Source organism: Bombus vosnesenskii, unplaced genomic scaffold (assembly GCF_011952255.1).
Source record: "Bombus vosnesenskii isolate JDL3184/JDL3185 unplaced genomic scaffold, Bvos_JDL3184-5_v1.1 scf7180000013267, whole genome shotgun sequence".
In the NCBI taxonomy this organism is placed as follows: domain Eukaryota; kingdom Metazoa; phylum Arthropoda; class Insecta; order Hymenoptera; family Apidae; genus Bombus; species Bombus vosnesenskii.
Genome location: NW_022882927.1, coordinates 4,234,584 through 4,256,751, shown reverse-complemented (window position 1 = coordinate 4,256,751; position 22,168 = coordinate 4,234,584). Strand labels below are relative to the sequence as shown.

Below are 22,168 nucleotides of genomic sequence, written 5' to 3'. Positions count from 1 at the left end.
TTCTATTATATGAACTCCAATTACGTATAAATTGTTTCCCCTTCGATAATCCGTCGATCCTCATTCTTAGGTTCAAAAACAATTTGTGAAGATCGTCGAATATTTCTCAATTAGATGCAACGAACGAACCATTACACGTTACGAGTAATATCCCAACCCTACGAAATGAAGCTTGTTCATTAGGATTCGATTCAGATTTATAAGTGCATATTGAACTCGATCCCGCCACTAACATCCCATCACCAACGTCATTATCAATTTGCCAGACTAAGTTATTCTCCCATTAATATGGATAATCGCTGTTCTAATATATTTTTACGATGACCCGTGTCACCCTTGTTTTTACCGCTGAGATTGCGCCATTTCCGACGCGTAATCCTATGTGTTGTTCACCCCGGCAGGAGGCCACCGTTAGTAAAAAGCGTCGCCTCCCCCATCGGCTACAATAAGCGGATTATCAATCTCTCGAGGATGTCCACAACGATTACGGGGAGTTCTTGTCAGAGATTTTTTTTTCCGTGGATAATGTCCGAGCGAGTCTGCATTGACTTTATGATCTAGAAATCGTGCCGATATGCCCTCGAGTTGGGCAGCTTCCCATCTTTTTATTGATATTAGACTACAGGTTTCAAAGTTTGCTCTCTCCGAGCGGACTCTAAAGATTCGCCTAAGAGGCTTGCGTCGTGAAGCGAACCGAGCTTTAAGTCCGAGACTTAGTCGCAATATTTCTTCGTAGTCGATAGACTTCATCGCCACCGTATTGGTTCAACTTACCTTTCATGTAAGTTTAAGGGATCGAAGGGCATGGATTTTTCGAGACAAACGAAAACGCTTCAATCGCTGAACGCTGACCGTTCGTTACCTTCTCGTAGGAAACGAAAAGGGATGGCTGGAGTGTTGGTAACTTGGTGAGGGCGAGCCGGTCGTAAACCAAAGTTTTAACTCGCGACGTACGGCGAGCTACGCCTTCCAGGATGCTCATTGCCAATCGCAAACGGACGAAGGATAAGCTATAGTAGATTAAAGTCTAATTGAAGACAAAGACGAAACGGTGTCCGAGCATCCGATATCTACAAGTCAAAAATCGCATTTTAGAATCGTAGCGTACACGACCAGAAAAAATGTATTTGTATAGTAAAAAATTTGTCAAAAAAATTATTTACGAGTCTAAGAAACATTCATAAAACATTCACATAAAAGACACTTTTATCCCAATAAAAAAGCCTATAAAGTTTCGCTATAAAATTAGTGTATGTACTGTATACCAAGACAACTAAGAACTAGTTTATTATTATTGTTATATGTGCTTATACATTCTGTGAATTTTTGCATTCTCAAATCTCCGTGAAATGCATAAAAATCCGCGTTCTATTTATCACACAACTTAATTGTTTGAAGTAATAAATACTGACAGACAATAACAGTATCTAAAAGACCATGATTTATATAATTTGGCTGACGGCGTGACGCTTCAATGGCGTCGGCTAAAGCGATAGGAGAATCCTCGAGATACCAACGTGGATTTCTTCGACGCGCCGATAATAGGTTGGAGCACACGGCTAAAAGGATTTATCGGGGCTCGTATATCGTTCGCATACGCGACAAAATCGCGGACTAGAGCTTCTTGTTTGGCCCAGGAAGGATTTATGGTCGGGTTTGGCCGAAAGCAGAAAAGGAAATACGCGAGTTACACGGCGGAGGACTAAGCCGAAACAGTAGATCAAAAACGGGATTGACTACGGAGCGAGTAATTCCAGCAGGATCTTTCAATTATCCTCAGTTCCAAGCTCGTAATTTTCATGGAGATCAGTGGAGTTAGGCGATTTCCGCGAATATAGTTTTCACTATGGTCGCGAATGGATCGAATAGGATTCTCGACGTAAAAATTCGGCCGTGGATTACGAGAAATATATAGTTTTATACCTACGAGTAAATTTACTGCTCAAACTTTCTACAGAGAGGAAGTAAAACATACGAAATCTATGTTTGAAATAAATTTTATTGGATATCAGAAGAAAATGGTATCGTAAGGTATATTTAAATGTCATGTTTGGGTATTATCCGAATAAAATATTTGAGAAATGATTATTTGAATAATGTACGATATTATTTGATTAGATATTATCTTGTGACGGTTACGCGTTATTTTACTTGAACAAGCAAGTGAATTTTGTAAAAATTATTCCATTATGTCGTTTAGTTATCAGGTAAATGAATTTTTTACTTTGTTTGGTATTTTGTATTTGCATAAATGTTTACCAAAATGATATCTCGAATAATTTCTGATTCTATCGTACTAGCGCGTGCCAGAAATACCGATTTCTTCGCAGTGTGTCATACACGTAAGCTCAGACACATTATTCAAGGTTAATTGGAATTAGAGCAATTCGGAGTAAATGTTGTAAAATAATTCGCGTCCATATTGTTCACGGCGCGAATGTATGCAAAAGAGGATATTTAAAATTCAAATGAATATTAAAATCCAAATTATTTGCTTTTTTATTCCAAAGAGTTAACTAAAATACTAACAAAGTTATAACATTCACTACGTTATTTCTACAATGAAAATAAAACGAAAATATTTCTAAAGTAACATTCTATTATCTTTTTACCTCTATTTTAAGTAAAACATCCTCAACCTTGTGCCAAGTATAAAACACAGAGTGCGAGGGGAGAAGCAGAAAAAAAGTAAGGAAATGGTAAAGATCATGCGAGCAAGATACTGCGAGATCGCAAATACTGGATATTCTTAGAAGATTAATGACTCTTATCCGAGGACATTCGATGCAAACAAATCGTATTTCCTGTTAGGAAGCGTCCTCTAGCACGATGGACGAAAGAGAAATTTTTCGACGCGTGGAAAAATGCTAGTCGCGCTAAGGTATCGAGTTTTTCTGACCATTTGCCGCGTATCGATCACGATGAATCTCGTTCATCCGTAAGGATCAAGTTCAACGAAAGCCTTCTTCGTCGCTTGCAGCAACGATATCGAGCGTCCAAGGGTAGATGCCAACGATAATCACTACTAAACGACGATCGTCTGCAAATAGCCAGCTAGCTGCGCGCTAAAGGACCGACCGTAAATAACACATACGTCAACAACTTGTACACGTCGGGGAAGAAAAGCAACTACGATATTGTGTGTCTGGTTGTTAACCCGATTCTTTTCAATCCCCTCCATCGAGATTTCATTCGCCCACAGGGCACGAAACAGATGTGGCCGCCGATTCGGGTCACTTCTCGGATCACTTTTTGTTCGTTCCGTTTCGACCCGTGCGGAATATTATAAGAAGCAAAAAATTGGTAGAATTGTGGCAAAGGAGCAATTCGATTTCGTTAATTTGACAGAAGGATAATTGGTCGATTGCAATGGATACGACGATAATGGAAACTACTAATTTGTGGAAATTTATTGTAAACGATAACAGTTTAGTAAGTATGGCAATAAGAAACGATGGTGAATATTGTTAGTGAAATAATTAATCGGGTGGAATGTTGTATTCGATTACATTCGTACAAGATAACGATTCGTTATGGAATCGTTAACAGGATTCGATAAAATAACCACTTATGAAACATGATAGATTATAGCAGAAGAAATATAGCACGTATAATTGAAAATCCAATGCTACTATCGAAATTAATTAAAGCAGCGAATATTATATATTTTACTACGACAATGAAGTTTTCAAGCGAAGATTACAAGCCAAATAATAATAATTGTTTAAGGGTATATTTAATTACTTCATAATGATTCATGGGGTTTACCTCATTTCTCTGTAAATATTCTAATAAATGAAAATACATTTACAAGGACTAAAATTAACTAATATCGATTTGTATCTATTAATTTTTAATTTTTTTGATTACACAAGTTTCTGATTAAAGGACGACCTAATTAAAACCACGTTCATGCAACCATGTAGCTGTCATTTTGTATCTACTTTACATCTGCGTAATGCACCACTCACCACATATACAGTGGCCAAATATACAAACATACAAGGAATATCTGCACATATCCTTATTTTCCGATGAAGCGTTTTTTCTTTATCAGCTTCTGCATCTCATTTTTATTCTAGATATGAATTTTTTCAAACATGGAAAATCACTACTACGCGATACGAAATTTAATATACTTAGACCTAATTAATTAGTGTGCTACTTGGAATATTTCAATTATAGTTGCCGAAAGTAAGGCTGATGTATCCGAATAACCTGTGTATCGTGATACCAATGTAACGTGTTATAATAAACAAAAATCTATACAAACAAATGCTTTTAGACTACCCGCTTTTGAAAAGTTCTTTCTCAAGTGTTCAGATTTTTCTCCGTCGATTCTTTAACTTGTCACTGGTATCAAGATCGGAGGAAGGGCCGAGGTTGATCGATGAGGGACGTTCTTCCAACGACAGCTACCATTTTCTACGCTATCTATATTACCTCTTACACTTATCTATTTCTACCGAGCGTACTTTGCTACCTACTACCGAGACTTTATCGAAGCGAATGTTTTAGATATATACAACGTCCTGTCAGCTTGTTAGCGCGAATGAATATGGATTATCCGGACAACAGTGCCATGACAAAGGTGGAAATGTCGTATCGGCAGGTTTCGATCGATCGATTCTTTCCGTCGTTGCAATAGCGTCGAGCGGCGTCGTACAATATTTGCATCGAAGAAACACATTGCGGTACAACGTGGCTACGATTTTGCACGTTCACCCCGATATTCCGCAGGGATTGCGGGATATGTTCGTAAATGGAAATAGTTGCTGGCCCGTGTATAACTGTTGTGTTGGGCTCATTCAGGTTTAAGCTTCCGCATAGACAATTACGTTTTAATTAAAATTATCCCGAAATCTGATCGGGTGGCTGCATCATACGTTTGGTTAGGCATGAACATTCGTACCGGCGCGGCGGCGCCAGAATCCCCGCGGTTGGACCGCATTATCTCTCGAAGGCAATGGCGATTGAGATTTATAATCGTGGAAGATATCGTCGCGCGTGAGCGTTCCGCCTGATCGTACTGGTTTTCACTCTGTAAAAGGTTAAACGAACAGTATTTTCGAGTGGGCATCGTGTGACCTACGTTTACGAGCCACCCTTTCGAACCTTTTAATTTTTCCAGCGGTAAAAGCCAATTTTCAATACGGCCTTATCGACACGTGAGCCACGCTGTTGTTCGGAAGCATGCGGTGTTTGTTCATTTTTGATAAAACGTGATATAGTTAGAAAATTAGAACGATTTCAGCTAGTAGAAACGATTTCTTCGCGAGTGGCGGTATAAATATGATTTAAAAGACAATTTTGTATTTTTAGACGGAGTACCCAATATTTTGTGCTGGAATTGTTCAGTAAAGTTGTCATTTCTAAGGATAGAAACAACGACCGACATCCTTGCTCAAAAATCTTGAGACAGTTATTGCGTTTGCTTCAAAATTGGACGAACGTAAGTGACAGCAAAACGATATGATCGTGTATCGTTTAACTTGATATTCTATATAACAAAGAAAAAAGAAAGGTGACGCATAAAATACTAATGGAAAGAATACAAGCTGATGTAAAGTTTCTAATTTACACGAAATACCGAAGCTTTATTCAAAATAAACAGTATGATACGCTTACCTTAAAACTTACTATCCGTCAGATATTTGTCTTTGTTCATCCTATTATTCACTTTCATTGCGAAATACGTTCATATGTTTAAAATTACGAAGATATTTCAAAGTAGCAGACTGAGTTGACGAGGCTCTCTCTTACTTGCGATAATTTCCAAGTGCCCAAATACTCGTGGTCGGCAGTGCACTTATGAATTGCACTGTATATCTCAAGCTTTAATCAACTTCCACCTCTATCTGCTGTCCGAAGCGAAATACGGTTCAATTTTCGAAACGATTAGACCCGTTCCAGGTACTCGGAGATACCACCATCGTCGTAAAAAGATGTTGCCTATTAAAAGTTCACAGCAGTGGTTCATCCGTGTTTTCACGAAGGCGTCACGATACGATCGTGAGATACGATTCCGGAATAAGCTTGGATGCACGGGGCGCGGCGCGGCAATTCAATTAAAGGGCCGGAAATAAAAATAGACGACACGGATTTTCTCGTTTCTCGTAGCATCTATGGCGACATCGATTATCGATAAATTCGCCAGCGTAAATTTTCACGTGGTTTTTTTTTACTAGCGCGCTTTATCTAATCTCGAGGTCGGCAAATTTTTCTTCGTTTCGCGAGCCGCTGTCTTCGGAAGGCCGCGAAACGCAACAGGTGATATTTTGAGAAACTCGTTAGCGACCTGATCGTGTAATTGTTTGCTTAGAATCTCGCGAGCCAATCGATTCCTCTTTGCTTCGCATCGAGCGAAGACGATTCCTTTTATAAAACTCGCCTTTGGTATCCGACAAAGGAACAAAAGTCTCAGATCTCGACAAGTTCTATGGGTTACTCTCTCATCGATCCTATTTCTTTCATCCTATTTTATTACTCTGGACTCTGGTACATTTACAACGTGCCACTCTTCAGACATTTCTTCGACCGAATCTCTTTCAGAAAGGATCGTGTACGATCGACAGCGACGTTCTATATAAAGTACCGCTGCAATATCACGAGGCAGCATAAAATTTTAGCTTGCACGAAATTCCGCGAGAAGTATTTCTGCTCGAGTGTTCGAAACGTCCTCCTAACTCGTCGAAACGTATTTCGGATTAGGAATTAACAATTTCGCGCGGCACGACGGACAAAAATAATATCGGTAGAATCGTCCGAATCGATATTTTCGACGCGCACGAATGTAATACGAAACACTTCCCGCCGTGCTATCTGTTTAATTCTCCGTCATTACTAGACGGAGTAAGACGCTGGCCGAGGAAAAAGGAAGATCTTCTTAGTAGATTTCAACTCGCTGCTAGTTACATTCATAGTAAGACGTCGGGGAACACGCTGGCTTCTTTCCAAAATCAGCTCAAAGCGCACGAAAGCTGGAACGGAACGACGCGTTTGGACTCATAGTTGCCGCAGTAATTGTTACAAATTATTCGTGACACTTTTTGCGAAAGAGCAGTGGCGTCTTCGAGGAACTGCCTTTGACCGCGCCTTTTACCATTCCAGTTATCCGATTCACGCTTCGACGATCAACGCTTCTTTCCCTAATTTATTCGAGCTTCTTCGACTGGTGTGGTTCCATATCGATTAAACGACCATCGCAGACCGCGCATTCGACTTCATCCCTCTCGTGAATCCGCTTTCTCAGCGCGACGATTGCGTTCCTACTCCGACTGATTTCGTTTCCCGGAGAATTTCTCGAGAACGTATTCCAATTCAATTCTCCTTTTGCTTCTATAGCCAGCACGGCGTTTCCCGCTATTTCCATGATTTTGGTATAGGCATCATAGATGCATCTCCTTCTTCGTGGAACTTCATCCTCGAGCAAAGTGGAAGACAAATACAAGCTATAGGTATACAGTGGAAACAGCCACCAGGCGGCCAATCCTTTTGGGACGTTCTCGAGTTTTCCTCGACGTACTTTTAAACAGAACTTAAGGCAAGATCCAACTTCGAACTTTGAAACTTAACAACCCTCACTCGATCGAGAATTTCTAGAAACTCCCCATCTCAATTATATAGACGTGCAATAATTATTAGCACATCTTTATATAAAATGTAACGATTGATGTAAACTTACGAGGAAACAATTAACGAGTTTACGTTCATTACAAGATAATGATACAAGAATTCGTAACATCTATTCACACGATTTACGAGATGAACGTAACGTATCGACAATTACACATGTTGGTTCTCAGCGTCCCCTAACTTATCAGGCTGAAAAGCTGTCGTATAAAACAGATGGACGAATAAACAGCGATGAAAAGAGAAAGAACAGATATAAAGGAGAGTCGATAGGATTGTAAGTTTGAAGTGTAAACTTTTTTTATACTTTGGATGAATCTCTCGCGGGGAAACAATACTTCTCTGGCTACAAATTACGAGCGATCTTCTTCCCAGGTTCCAATTTATCTCGACGAGGCGAAACGTTCTATTGACCACGCCACTATCTTTGATCTATTGAGAAAGAGGCAAGAATACCTTGTTTCAAGCAACGTCGTTCAATTAGAGATGGTCGTCAGCCATTGATTCACGTTTCCACCAATTTCTCATGCTGTCCTGAACACGTGTTTTAATCAACTCTAAGTAATTTCGGCAGGTCGATTTAATATACATATGTAGCTGAATTTGAAGCATTTACACCCACATATGATCACGTTTTATGACAAACCTATTAAATCGAATGAGACTTGAACTACTAGTGTGTTAAAGATTATGTATTTTTAAAGGCGTGTTTTGAACGCGCGAAGATACGAATATTTTTTAGAAATTTATCCCGGAACAACTACTCAGTAAATAGATTTCATTCTTTATCACAAAAAGCATACTATTTAATTATCAAAAAAATTGTCCAATTCATAAATTAATAAATAAATTGATTCTCACGGATCAGTACAACGCTTATAGGTATAGTTGCACCATCGATATGATTTTGGTTCGCCGATTTTGGCTACTCGATTTAAAAAAAAGAATGAAATATTAATAAAAAATATTGCATACGTCAATGCATGTCGAGGGTATTTTTATGTTTAAAAAAAAAGTGACAGAATTAAGCTATCTGAAACGAGAAAGTGACATTTTACGTGCAAAGTACCACCTTTTTTTTAGTGAATAAAACGCGGGAAACAAAAAGATAAAAAAATAGCTTGTCGAAGATAGTTTTATGAGCTACGTGTATACGACTGAAAAATTATTGAAAATTGTTAGTTATCGGGTCAATGGACTTCGAAATTGAGTTTCGAGAAAAATGGGAAAGGCAAATGTGTTTCAACGAAACACTGATCGTGCAATTTGGGCTGTAATTGACAATTTTCAGAATTTCTCAATGAGATTTTCACAGAATATATCACGAAATATACACTTGTACTAAATATCTTGTAATTTCTATATATATATATTCAGATTTATTGTAATGTAATTATGATAGTCGAGTCTCACTACAATGCTAATGAAATTTCATACTGTTTCCTATAATACCGATAATACAATTAATAGAAAGTACTTACAGTAGTTTCGAGTAGTTTTGTGAGCCAATATATACGAATAAACAAAAGTTTCAAATTAATATAAGTTGCCCCTGTCGTTGAACGAAGATAGTTCTATCGTTTATCGTTTACCGTACTCGTACCATTTCGCGAGAATATTTCCCACAGTCCATCTACGATGCTCCATCAGTAATATCGCTGGAAATATCTCGTTTCGAATTTTTGCACATGTCAGAACCAATCGGTAATGACTATTTTAATTAGCGGATTTTGTCGATACTCTGCAAGAAACGCTGTTCGTCAGCACGATTCCGAATTTTACGTATACGATTCTCTGTGTGCCATATTTTTGGCCTTTCCTAGTCGAATTTCAGATTTTATCCTCGTTATCCAGTCGTATTTGTGCTACAGTCTCTGCAGACATCTCTTGCTCGCATTATGCGAAAAGGCTGTCGTTTAGATAGACGACGATGTTGGCGTCAGATAACTCGTTTCATATGCTATCGATGAACGTGGTGCGCCACGAAGGACGTATACCGCGAATTCTATGCAACATCAAGATTCACAGAATTGGTACGGGCACCATCGGTAGATAGATCTTCGTGTTTCGATTGAACGCACTACGTTTGTGACTAAACTATGACGCAAACAACACGTACACTCCCGTTCATAAGTAAGGACGGTTGCTTATTTCTAAGATGATCTTGTTTTAATTATAAAATGACAAGAGGTACCGTCGATAAATAACGATTGGTAATCGTTGAAAGGATGCGTTTATGAAAAATTTGGAGATGCGAAAATGTACATGATACGCAAAAATACATTAAGTTTCGAAAGTAAAGTACGTGTCATAATATTTAATGAGTGAAATAAATCTCTGGTTGGATTCCACCTTTTTAATTATGTTAACGAAAATGTTAGTTTACGCAAATATCCGCAATCTGTTGATTAAGTTCTGCACTGTTATTTTATTTTATACCAGCTGATAAACTTGATTTTAAGAGACCAACAGACGTACAATAAGATATTAACACGCGCAGGAATGAAATGAGTTACGAACTGTTCTTCATCTCCAGATTATTTAACGTCTAAAATATAAATTAGATACGTAAGAAAGGTTGTTCTAAAGTCATGAAATTTATTATTTCTTCGGTCCAAAAGAAGATACTAGATATTATTTTCCATCGTAACTTTCTCATTAACTCGTATACTCTACTGTCATACTCGTGTACTGTTGCTACAAATCGATTAAAGCTTCCGAATACTAATGAATAGTAATGTACATGCAATTCCAAATACGTAATCCGAAATCGACCAATTTTCGTAGTTCATGAATTCCTAAAACCCCGTTCTATTTCCGTGAACAAAAACGACTGCACTTTGAGAATGTCCTGGAGTTCCAGGCTGTTAATACGCGTATCGATGATCGGGTAATTTCTTATGCAAGGTCTACCCCAAGGAAGTCTACCCCAAGCTCGGTTCATTAATTTTGCAGGAAGTTGAGAAAGTAAAGAGCCAAAGACTTGAGAAAGGACAACTTCAATATATAACTTAATTTTCAAGTATCTTCGTTTCGCTCGCTTCTCTCAAAAAATGTCATCCCATTGATTTTCACTAAGATCACACGTTTCAATTGTCGCTTGAACTTTTCTCCTCCTTTCCTGAATTACGCTCACGCATGTAACGATATTCGATGTATCGAGACCTTAAATCAGCGAGGCGAAAAGCTTTAAACGTTTAGAACGTGACAAGCAAAGGTTCCTCGACAGTGTCTCATTCAGGCGTGTGACACAATTAAAATAATGGTCATATGTCACGCTCATTGACCAGTATTCTCTGGCTCACGCGTGACTTAACACAAAAATAACGAAAAATAACGTGGAACGATTCAAAGAATAAACGTGACCGAGCATGAAGACAACCAATTTCTGCCATGAGAAATCGGATAGGTTCTCTTTGACTCTTTTATTTCGCTATTTCGCTACCGCTATTTTTTTTTTTTTTTTTATATATATTTTTCAACTATCGTGGCTTTTACGTTAAAAGACACGTTAAATATTTCGAGAGAAGCAGGTAGAAGAAGTTGGTATGCTTGAAGCAAGCGATATAGTCAAGTTTTACGGTGAAACGTTAAGTAGAGTCAGCAATTGGCGGACTAAAAACCATGGTTGCGTAGGTTAAGATTTTGAGAACGTATTTCAATCTTGATGTTTGCATCATCCCTCTATTTCCATAATTAATTAGATTATAATTTTTCTCTCTGCTGTAATAGCAGATTTATGATTTGATAAAATACATCGAATTTCTTTCCTCCTTGTAGATACTCTTAACAAGTACGTATTATTTAAAAACAAATTTCTTCTTTTTTGATATAGTTAATGGACTGATTAAATGACAAAATTGAACGACTGAAATTGATAAAATTTGGAATGCATATAGAAGTTGCAAGATACTTATACTTTTATATAATTTTTATATACTTTTAATGGAAAATTACTATACAGCATGAATAATAGTCTTAATCATTCAGTTAAAGATGGTCTCACTATATTGTTTCTTATCGATATAGTAAATAATTGTCTGTTCAAATACCTCGATGATCTTCGCAAAGTGTGTGATTCCACTAATAATCTTCTAACTAATAAACAGTTTCAAATTTGACTTTTATAATCACGGTAGCCGTGTCTCATTGCAGTGCTAAAGAAATTTCTAAAAAATTTCGTGTTATGCACGTAATATATTCGTGAGCAAATTCCGTGGTAAGTTTTCGACTACCTCCGTGATTCGTCGTAAATCGTTTTCTTCGAGTACACTCAAGGTAAAAAAATACCGAGTAGAAATTGAACAACAGGAATCAACAAGACGAATACGTTACGAGCTCGCTGGAAAATCATCCGCACTGTCGAAGTTTATTAGACCGTGACGCCAATCACCCCGCGTCCTCGATAAATTCGTTTCGTTGCAACCCGTAATTGCATTTGTGTTGCAACAACGACATTGTTCCCTCGGTCCATGCTCTCCCTCTCATTTTTCCTTTTTCTTATTTTTTAGCCGGATGCTAACAATGAAATTATCTTTCATTCGAAGAAGCACAGCCACCCCTGTGCCGCGTGGAAAATCGAATCGAACGCACACCATTTTACCCTCAAGGGAGATCCACCGTCGCTGTAACGGTGTCCGTGTAACGGTAACCAATTGTCTTCTGGTTGCAATCGTTTTTCCTGTAAAAAAGTGATCGCCAACCGCTGCGCAACTTCCACGAAAATTATGGACGTTCGGGAAAGGGGTTACACCAGAAGCTTCTCGCGCGAAATTAGATTTATATCCACGCAAAACATATCGCTATTGTTCGGGAAACCCGACAAAAAGCGGTCGCGTAATTACACGGCAAATTAAAAGTCATCGGTCGTGCGGACGCGCGTACAATACGCTTCGTCGGAAAGGTTTCTTGCCAACTTTTCGACAATGTTTAGAGCGAATCGATATTTTCATGCGACAAAAGTGTCACTGCGCTGCAAGAACCGCGTTATTCAGATTCGAAAGTCACTGTTCCACGGAACGGCTAAATAAATTTAAATCGGAGACTATTTGATAATTAGTTTTCACCGTATTAAAGTGTTTTTCGATAGAAATTGACTACAAAATGCGTATTTTTCAGTGAATGACTAAAATTCCTAATGTGATAATCAATATCGGTAATCTGATATGACAATCAGTAAATGAACTTAAATCGAACATCGAATTACGGTCATATGTAATAGGAATCTCGTCTTTTTTTTGTTCTTTAATCATTTGATGCGATATTGAAATATTCGATAGAAATTTATTCTAAAATATATTGCAGTGAATCACTGAATTTCTTAATGTAGTGGTCAAGAGTAGTAAAACAGTTAGTCGGACGATGCTGGAATTTCGTGAAAAGGAAATCGATACGATCGAAGCGAACGCGATGGAAGACGAGAAAAATACTCGGAGTCGATTCATCCCCCGTGTTCCTAAATCATCCACTGAAGCGGAACCGTGTCGTCGTCGTCGACATTGTCGTTGCGTGACCGAAGAAAAGTCAATACGATCTGAACGAAATATCCCATGTAATTGAATTTCCGACATTACTCGCGAGTTTTACATTTACTTCACGATTGCGTGAAATAGTGTTCCCCCCTTTCGAGATATTCGCCGAGACACATACGCAAAATGATAGTTATATGGGGAGATCAGACTCTGTTACGCTCGATTTCACGTTCGACACCTACGTATCCGACAATATCCGACGGAATAGTCAGTTTGATATCAAGACTGAGCGAAGATCTCGTTGAGACGTCGATTGTTCTTTTTCGCCCGATCGGATCTTACCCCCTGTTTCCCACTATCTTTTTCTCAGACGGTCTCTCGATATCGAGAAAAGGATTCCCCAGTCACCGTCCCGAAATTAAATTCCCATTTCTGACTTTTCATTCGCGCAAAATACCAGCTTGTCGCAAAAGTTTCGCGACTCCAACTTCATTTTCCGCGTCTTGGGCTCGGTTATCGGAGCTGCAAATCGAATTGAATCGAATCGCTATCAATCGTTAAACTCAATTACCAATCGGAATTCGTACAGCTAGACGAAATGAATTGCAAATGGCACGGTCAATGGGACTTCCCTGTTAATTTGCTTGCATTCTTCACGCGTTACCCCGGATGGATAAAATCAAGAGGCAAATCCAAGCGGTGAACGTTAAAGTTCCGCGCGACCACGCCTGTTTACAGATTCTCGCTGCATAGTTGCGAGTTCGGATTGTATTTGCACTCAGGAAAATGTTTGCATTCGGTGCAACAAAAATCACTATCTGTTTCGTACAACACAAACTGACTCCGTACAGGTGAAAAATGTACTTCGGGTAATATTTACAGGTGTAATATTTACTTTACGATAAAGTCTTCTATTGCCAATAGGACCGATCTTGACTCGCCGTATCTTACGCTATATTCGATATGATGAATCGAATCCAAAGGAAAATTCAATTCCTTTCTTCTATATTTTTCTAACGTATATATGACAAAATTCGTTCTTGGTATCTTCTCTACACTTTGATATTTGCATTAACGTTATTTGTAATTCTTCTGTAATTGCTAACTGTAATTTTCTTCCTTATCTGATTCTAGAACAGATTATAGTTAAAGCAAAAGCGACGTCAGCTTTTACGTCTAATGGAGGAAAGCTGAGCTTCTCTTAATGAAAATACCTCCTATTTCAGTTGGAATTTGATTCTACCTTAGAAATCGAAAATGTAAAACAATGGGGAACACGATATTCGTATTTATTATTAATCTATTAAGGATCAAACGATATACGTATATAGTTTATCATAACGTTATAAATTCTTCAATTTCTTCACTTTTCGGAAAAAATGGTAGAACCTAGGTGAAAGAAATAATAACGAAAATACTATGAAGTACGTACACGTATATAACAACGGTACTATTTCTATAATAATAATAATAATAATAATAATAATAATAATAATAATAATAATAATAATAATAATAATAATAATAATACCTAATTATATAATGAGACTCCATTACGATCTAAATTGGTTAAACAGAATTGCAAATAAAACGTTACGTTAACACGACGTTAGCTCTTAACGGGTTACAAATGCAACGAGTAGGTAATAATCGTATGCATTTGGAACTTTACAGTTTAACTACAATTTCATCTGCACCGCCTTAATAACGCCGTTAACGTTTCATATCTCGGAAATGATATCCTACTAGGATCGCGATTTATCAGTGGCGAGATTCGAGCGAAGTCGTAAGAATGGTTGCTAGCAGAACCGTGAACCGAGCAAGGAAAGCTCGATTAGCGTGTCAGCGACAACGCTAATGCAGCTGGAATTGAAAGTTGCTCGCCTGGCTGTTTGTTCTCGCGCTACCACGTTACTCTAGCATTTTCAATTCAGGCACTTATTCATTTTGCTTGAGCTCTTCGTGGAAAAACGCGTTCGAGTTAGTTCAAACAGAATCAAAGGAAAAAAAAAGAGAGAGAGAAGAACGTTCTAATGGATCGGAAGCGACGTCAGCGTTTACGTCTAGTGGAGGAGAGCCGAGCTCCCTTAACGAAAGCGCCTTCTATTCCAGCTACAAGGCTAATCGATCACGCTTATCCTTTAAATCTATAAAGGCGATAAAAGATCGCGTTTATCGTGGAACGTCAGACCTGCACCTTCGCTATAATTTCACCGGTTAAACAGGTTTCTGGGTTGATAAATTGCGATCGTGCTACGGACGTAGTTCCTCCATCTGGAATCGAAAGAAGATGAAACTGATGGAAAGAGTCGGAAGATAACGGTTTCTAATTTGTCCCAGTCAAAACACATCTCTGTCTCCGTACTCTTGTCGTCGTCCCCCTTTCTTTCGCGTCAAACCGATTCCCATTCGTTCAACGATTGGTAAAAATTGACTGATGCCTGATCCAGCTTCCATTTATCACGACTAAGCGATAAATTCGAATCGGTCAGGTCAAACACCACGGACGACTCGAACGTTAATGGTTCCATGGACAACAACAGGGTGCGATATCGTCGCGAACCATGCACTCTGTCCGCACGAATCCAGGATAATGGGATATCTTTGACATTCGAACAAAGCCATCGCTGGCCTCTGCCAAGCATCGGGAATATCCTTTGCAAAAGACAAGGCCGAATTGCCTAACACGGGACACTGTCCGACCGACTGGCATAGAATTGCGACGAAATAACGCATTCCTTTCGCGCGCCATCGCTTTGTTCCCCGAGACGACACCGCGTTGCCTCTAACCTCTCATCCCCCGGACAGGATATCGTTCGTAAACCTAGACGCACCAGCAACTCGAAACCGAAGTTATCTTCCAGAGTAGAACTGTTTTGATTGTAATGTCACGCTATGAGAATTACTCCGACGTTGTATGTTTTGAGGGAAATGTTTCGCGATTGTTGCAACACTGATCGATAGATCCGAATTGCTTATGGAACGACGAGCAAATTTCCCTGGCATTCTAATCGCTATTTAATTAGTTAGCTCCGCCGACGATAGGAATTTCGCAGCGACGCGTGCATCGATCGATTTAAATTCTCCGCGAATTTGCTTGATACGTGCGGCGCGAATGGAATAAAGGAGGGTGAAGTTTCTCCCGCGATTGCTATGCGCTCTTCCCCGAAATATGCGCTTTTGAAACTTTTAAATATACGAAGGAAAATTTGGTTAAAATGCCGAAGTATTCACAGTCGCTAATTACTTTTATTTTAACCCAATTGCTTGTCGTCCTATTTGTCTTTCTATAATAAATCGTCTTATTAAAGCGCATAAGGACAAGACCCTTGAAATCAAAATCATTGAACTACCGAATATCGTAAAACGATCTCATCGATAAATACGATAAAGTACTGCTAAACATAGCATCGAAACACTCTTCAATTAACCTATATTTCAAACCTAACGATCTATTTCCCTGCAACGTCATCTTGCCCTGAATGCAGTTCTCCGAATAGGTAGCCGAAACACATAAGACGTTAAACATTGCAATTTTATCGGGATTATCGAACAGCTGGCGAAGAGTTAAACGGACAGAACTGTTAACAGACAAGAACAGTAACCGCGGAAGATCTGATCGATTCATAGTGCAGTACCGGAACAAACCGCAAGGCATCTATTCAAGCACACACTCGGTCGATTTAATACCCTAATCTCGTAGACGCCAATGGTAGGCAAAGTTCCGCCAAGTACTCTCCAAGTAGTCCGATTCGGGGCATACACGTGTCAGAAATCATAAGCTCGATCGTATTTCCTTCAAAGTCAAACTGTATCCAACAAATCTTCGTGTAAAATTAGTACGTCTACTCACGATGAACTCAAAGTGCCAGGTTTGGCTCCGTGGTCCGCGGTTTCGTCCGCGAACGAAATAAGTAAAATGATTATATATATTAATAGTAACGAAACTGAAACTTTAACAAGTCTACAAAAAATTTGGTGGAAACGATATTTTGTACTCGCGTAGTAAAGATTAAAAATGGCTATCATCGGTGGCTTCTGCTGCATCTAACTTCATCGCCATACGGACATTTCATGTACCACTGAAGCATTATGTTCGCAGTAACTCACGTTTCTTTGTTTAAGAAACTAGCTAAAGGTACTCCAAAAAGACTGAACCATACAAAAGTCCATATCATTCTCTCAACATGTTAAGGTTAACTGTACAGACTATGTGCCATAAAACCTACGCTTTCGTGTAAAGAGCAGTTACTACAGTAAAAAATGAAGTACGTAGTAAAGACACGAAGAAATGCCATTTATACGGTAAAGAAATTACACTTTGCTAATATGCGAGCAATATTTTTATTGGACTAAGCGTGTAATTTACAATTCGTATTCTACACCACGTACAAAAATTCCATTAAAAATAAAAAGTATGTTAAAACTTTTGAGTAGGAGTCTACGTGATTGACTAGTCTCTGTTCGTATCTTTTGGCGTATCGCATAATTACTTTTCCGGTCAGTTCGATTTCGTCGTCTTTCTTAAGATCTTTCTCGGCTACCAAAATGTTAACATTCGTTTACTCTTGCATCACCCTGTACGTGAAAATTCAAGGGCTTCGAAAATTAAGCGACTAATTTGACAAAGTGGCATTCGGCTAGCCCTGGGAACGTTGAAAGTCAAGAATAAACGAGGTCGGTTCGTTTTCGGTGTAAACGGGCAGAGCTCGACCGGTATTCGATACGCGACGACGTTGCAAGGTTTATCGGCCCTGACACGTGTTACGACTACGGATTCGACGGCTACGATGACGTAGGAAGGGTGTGAACGAGACAAAATCCGAGGCTCCGGACCGGAGGCCACGCTACATCCCAGCGTCGATCGTTCGACGATCGAAACCCCTTTGATCAAGTAGCGGTAAACATTCTCCCAGGTCACGGATGAAAGCTCGGCCCTGTTTCCAGCCTCCGGTCTGGCCACGAAATCACAAACCTCTCTGTTCGCCACCTGCTCTCTCCCTCTCCTCTCTCTCTTTCTCTCTCTCTCTCTCTCTCTCTCTCTCTCTCTCGCATGCCTCTTTATGACACTTTTCCCCTAACTAAATATAGAGCCGGGATACTGCACGTCGGCGAAAAATTGCTAAATCGTTCGTAGCAACGAAACGTTCTTGTGAACACCGTCGCAAAATGATCGACAATTACGCAGACCGCACTTCTGTATTTCGAGCCTGGAGGAAATAGGAACGAAACATAAGATGATTTTTCCTTTCGCTAGTTGACACAAAGAGAGTTATTATTATTAATTAATCGTACGACGGATTACTTTCGTTTTCGTTTTACATATACAACGCGTTACGGAAATGTTTTCAATATTGTTGCTGTTGACTTCAGTATTCTTGTTATAACAAGAATTTCATAATTTATATATGGAATATCTTTTGGATATTGGAAGCTTGGTTGCTCCGATATACATTCTCCTTGATAAGAATTGTGGAACTTGTTCGGAAACTTGTATTTCAACAGTTATTTTACTCGATGCAGTTTGTATCAATTAATAGCTTAAACACTCTCATTGAGCCTCATTAAGTCTCTTGAGTCGTTAAAGCTGTACAATAATCGTAAAATCGTATAATCCCCGTATTTGCCATTAATTATCATCATAATATTCAATAAAGCATTGGTTAATTACCATACTTAACCTGCTTTCTGCACACACATATCCGTACTTTCTACACACACGATTTCGATATTAACTTCTCTAATGAGCAATCGCATATACTCGTACTACTCATACGATATACAATATCAATGCTGCAGAATTTTTTTCGATTCAACTAGCGAGAAAATCGTAAGATTTTACGTAGAAGCGAAGGAAAATGCTGGAGCGTTTGCTTCGCGACGCAATTGCAATAAAAACCGACAGCTTTCCGATGATACCGGAGAAACGCAGCTTTATGTCTTCAGTCTCTTACATACTAACCAACCACGAGCTTTCTTACCAATCTTCCTTCGCCTGTTTCAGATCCTCTGAAAGATGCGACGACTCGTTAAAGCCGTCTAGTCGAAGCGACGAAACCTTCCACGTCGAAATCGTTCGAATCTCAACAACTACTATCGTATTCCTGAAACGAACTAAGGAAACACGGATAATCAACGCAAAGAAACTCGCGAAGAAGACAATTGAAGGAGGATAGACATCGTAGATATCCCTTGTATACATCAACGGATCTCTTGTTAGATTTAAAAAATGAGAGATAAGACGAAAATCGGGAGGAGAAAACGCGGCGTCGACGGATCGACGACCTGATAGGACCGGGTCTCTGATTGAATGAGCGCGCGAAGCTGGCTGCGCGTGCCACGAAAAATGAACGAAAGCGCGGTCTACCTGCTCGGATCGGAAGAAGAGGCAAACGTATCGAGTAATCAATTGAATCGAAGTTTTTACAACGCGAGTTTTCCGCCCCAGAACCGTACCTACGAAGATCTCTGGAACCTTGCCACCGATAGGGCCGGTCTAGCGATACTCCTGTTCCTGTTCTCGGTCGCCACCGTGTTCGGTAACACGCTGGTTATTCTGGCGGTGGTGAGGGAGAGGTATCTCCACACGGCGACCAATTATTTCGTCACGTCATTGGCGTTTGCGGACTGTTTGGTCGGACTAGTGGTGATGCCGTTCAGCGCGATTTACGAAGTGCTGGAGAACCGTTGGCTGTTCACCACGGACTGGTGCGACGTCTGGCGTTCGCTGGACGTCCTCTTCTCGACCGCGTCGATCTTAAATCTCTGCGTTATCAGCTTGGATCGTTACTGGGCAATCACCGATCCGTTCACCTATCCGAGCAAAATGAGCAGGAAACGTGCCGCCATCCTGATAGCCATCGTGTGGGTCTGCTCGAGCGCGATCTCCTTTCCAGCCATCGCGTGGTGGAGGGCTGTACGCACGGAGGAAGTGCCAGAGGACAAGTGTCCGTTCACCGAGCACCTGGGTTATCTGATCTTCTCGTCGACCATCAGTTTCTACTTACCTCTGTTCGTGATGGTGTTCACCTATTACAAGATCTACCGGGCTGCCGTGTTCCAGACCAAGAGCCTCAAGCTCGGCACCAAACAAGTTATAATGGCCTCGGGTGAATTGGAGCTCACTCTGAGGATACATCGAGGAGGTGGAACAAATACCGACGCCAGGCACCTGTTTCGCACCGCTTCGAGCACGCCCGAAGATCTTCAGGATCTCGAAGAGCCTCTGACAACCATGCACAACAACTGTTTAACCAGAGTGCCCTCGACAAGGATCAATAAGCAGCATCGGGGAAACAATTTCTCTTTGTCGCGCAAGCTGGCCAAGTTCGCCAAGGAGAAAAAGGCAGCCAAGACTTTGGGCATCGTGATGGGTGTCTTCATCATCTGTTGGCTGCCGTTCTTCGTCGTCAATCTCTGGTCAGGCTTTTGCTCGCAGTGCATATGGCAAGAGAAAATCGTATTCGCCGCGGTCACATGGTTGGGTTGGATCAACAGCGGTATGAATCCGGTGATATACGCCTGCTGGAGCAGAGACTTTCGTAGGTAAGCCTCTTGTTGTCTAAGATTTATTCTATCCACTGAAGATTTTGCATGAAATTTCATTTCCGTAGAAATACGAGGAATTATCGGTTCTGATTTTGGAAGCTCTGTCCTCGAGATAGAGTAAGTTTACTTATCAGTAAAGTGGTATCCCACTGCTAACTGGTTGGCGAGACATCGGTAAACGCATCTCGATGCTACAACCAACGTTAATGGGCTTGTAACTACGCCAGACAGTTACGGATCGCGACGGTGAATTAATGAGCAAAGAGAGACGAACCGCTAAGGCGCAAATAGGACGTAAATGCGTTTCGTTTGGCCAAACAGGTCGTGTTCTTCAACACGAGTTGACACGCAAATAGCACGTTTACTTGAAATCCGGTACTGAGTGGAAGAATGGTCGTGTCCTATCTCTTTTAAGTAAATTACGCGATGTGTACTATATTTCCAAAATTCGGGCTATACGAATAAAAGTCTACTTAAATATAGACTGCGAGTGAATCGGAAAAACGACTTAAAATACGATAAAGGTGAAATATTTCTCAGAAAGTGACGGTTTAGTCGGAAAAATATCCTAGACGCACGCGAGGGAGTTGGAACCGTCCGGTGGCTAATAATTGTCGGAACGGAGGTCACTTGGGTCCTATTGAATTCATCTCGGGTAAAATACGGCAATCTTAGAACGACATGAGTTGAACACGAGCCCGTATCGATAATCAATTTTACCGAAACAGCCGTAAGATACAAATTTTCGTACGAAGGGTATAGATCCTTTTAAAAATTATTCCAAGTATAATACAGTCGATTCAATTCGACCATTGGCGTTGACAAATCGATTCTCGATAACGCTGTTTCTGTACGATCGAACAGCAAATACTTTTCCATTTTTCTAACCGGGTGAAAATGGCACGTGGGCTAACGGAGTTGTTAGCGAACGGGAAAATGTACATTTTGTTTGAATGCATCTAAACTGCACGGTGACAAATCACCGAGCGTAACTTCCGCTATATCAGTCGTTCCCGAGTTCGCAAATGAATACACTGAATAATTGGCGACAAAGTTTCAGGAGAAAACGGAAGGTATGCAAATAACGCGATTTAATTACGCGTTGCCGCACGCGTTCGCGAGGTGCAGCAGGGGTTTAAAATGGAACGCGGAAACTCTGACAGGAATGAATCGCGCGAACACGAAAGAATCTACACCATTCTAACGGCTACCGTTGTCCCTTTAATTAAATCCTACTTACAGGCGGCGTATCGTTAAAGCGGAATGTTCGCTTTTCATCCTCCCTCGCCACCCCCTCACCGGGAAACTAAACATACACCGGCGTATCGTGAGATCGATCTATCCCCCGCAGTTCGGTCCCATCAATCTCTTTCCGGTTTCGAGCGCGGAAACGAGACATCCTCCAACTGATTTTTCAAAAAGTCGTTTTGCCCGAAAATACGAACGTATAGCAAGGTTAGGTAACGCGCTGGTATAATATGGTCGGTGAAAAATGATGACAACGTTCGGAGGATAAA

The 22,168-nt window shown here is 40.1% G+C and overlaps 1 protein-coding gene across 3 annotated transcripts in view; it reads left to right on the top strand.

The window, feature by feature from the left end:
- The window catches only part of LOC117230500 (dopamine receptor 2), an 82,306-nt gene that overhangs the window by 12,780 nt on the left and 47,358 nt on the right, over positions 1 to 22,168 (top strand). For 2 of the 3 annotated variants that reach the window (XR_004492798.1, XM_033488047.1), the window contains exon 3: positions 19,108 to 20,648. Coding sequence is in view for 2 of the 3 variants with exons in the window: in XM_033488047.1 (XP_033343938.1) it covers positions 19,414 to 20,648 (1,235 nt within the window). In the remaining variant the exon portion in view is untranslated. Of the gene's footprint in view, positions 1 to 12,143; positions 12,280 to 19,107; positions 20,649 to 22,168 lie in introns of all 3 variants that reach the window. The other variant, XM_033488048.1, reaches the window with a different exon arrangement.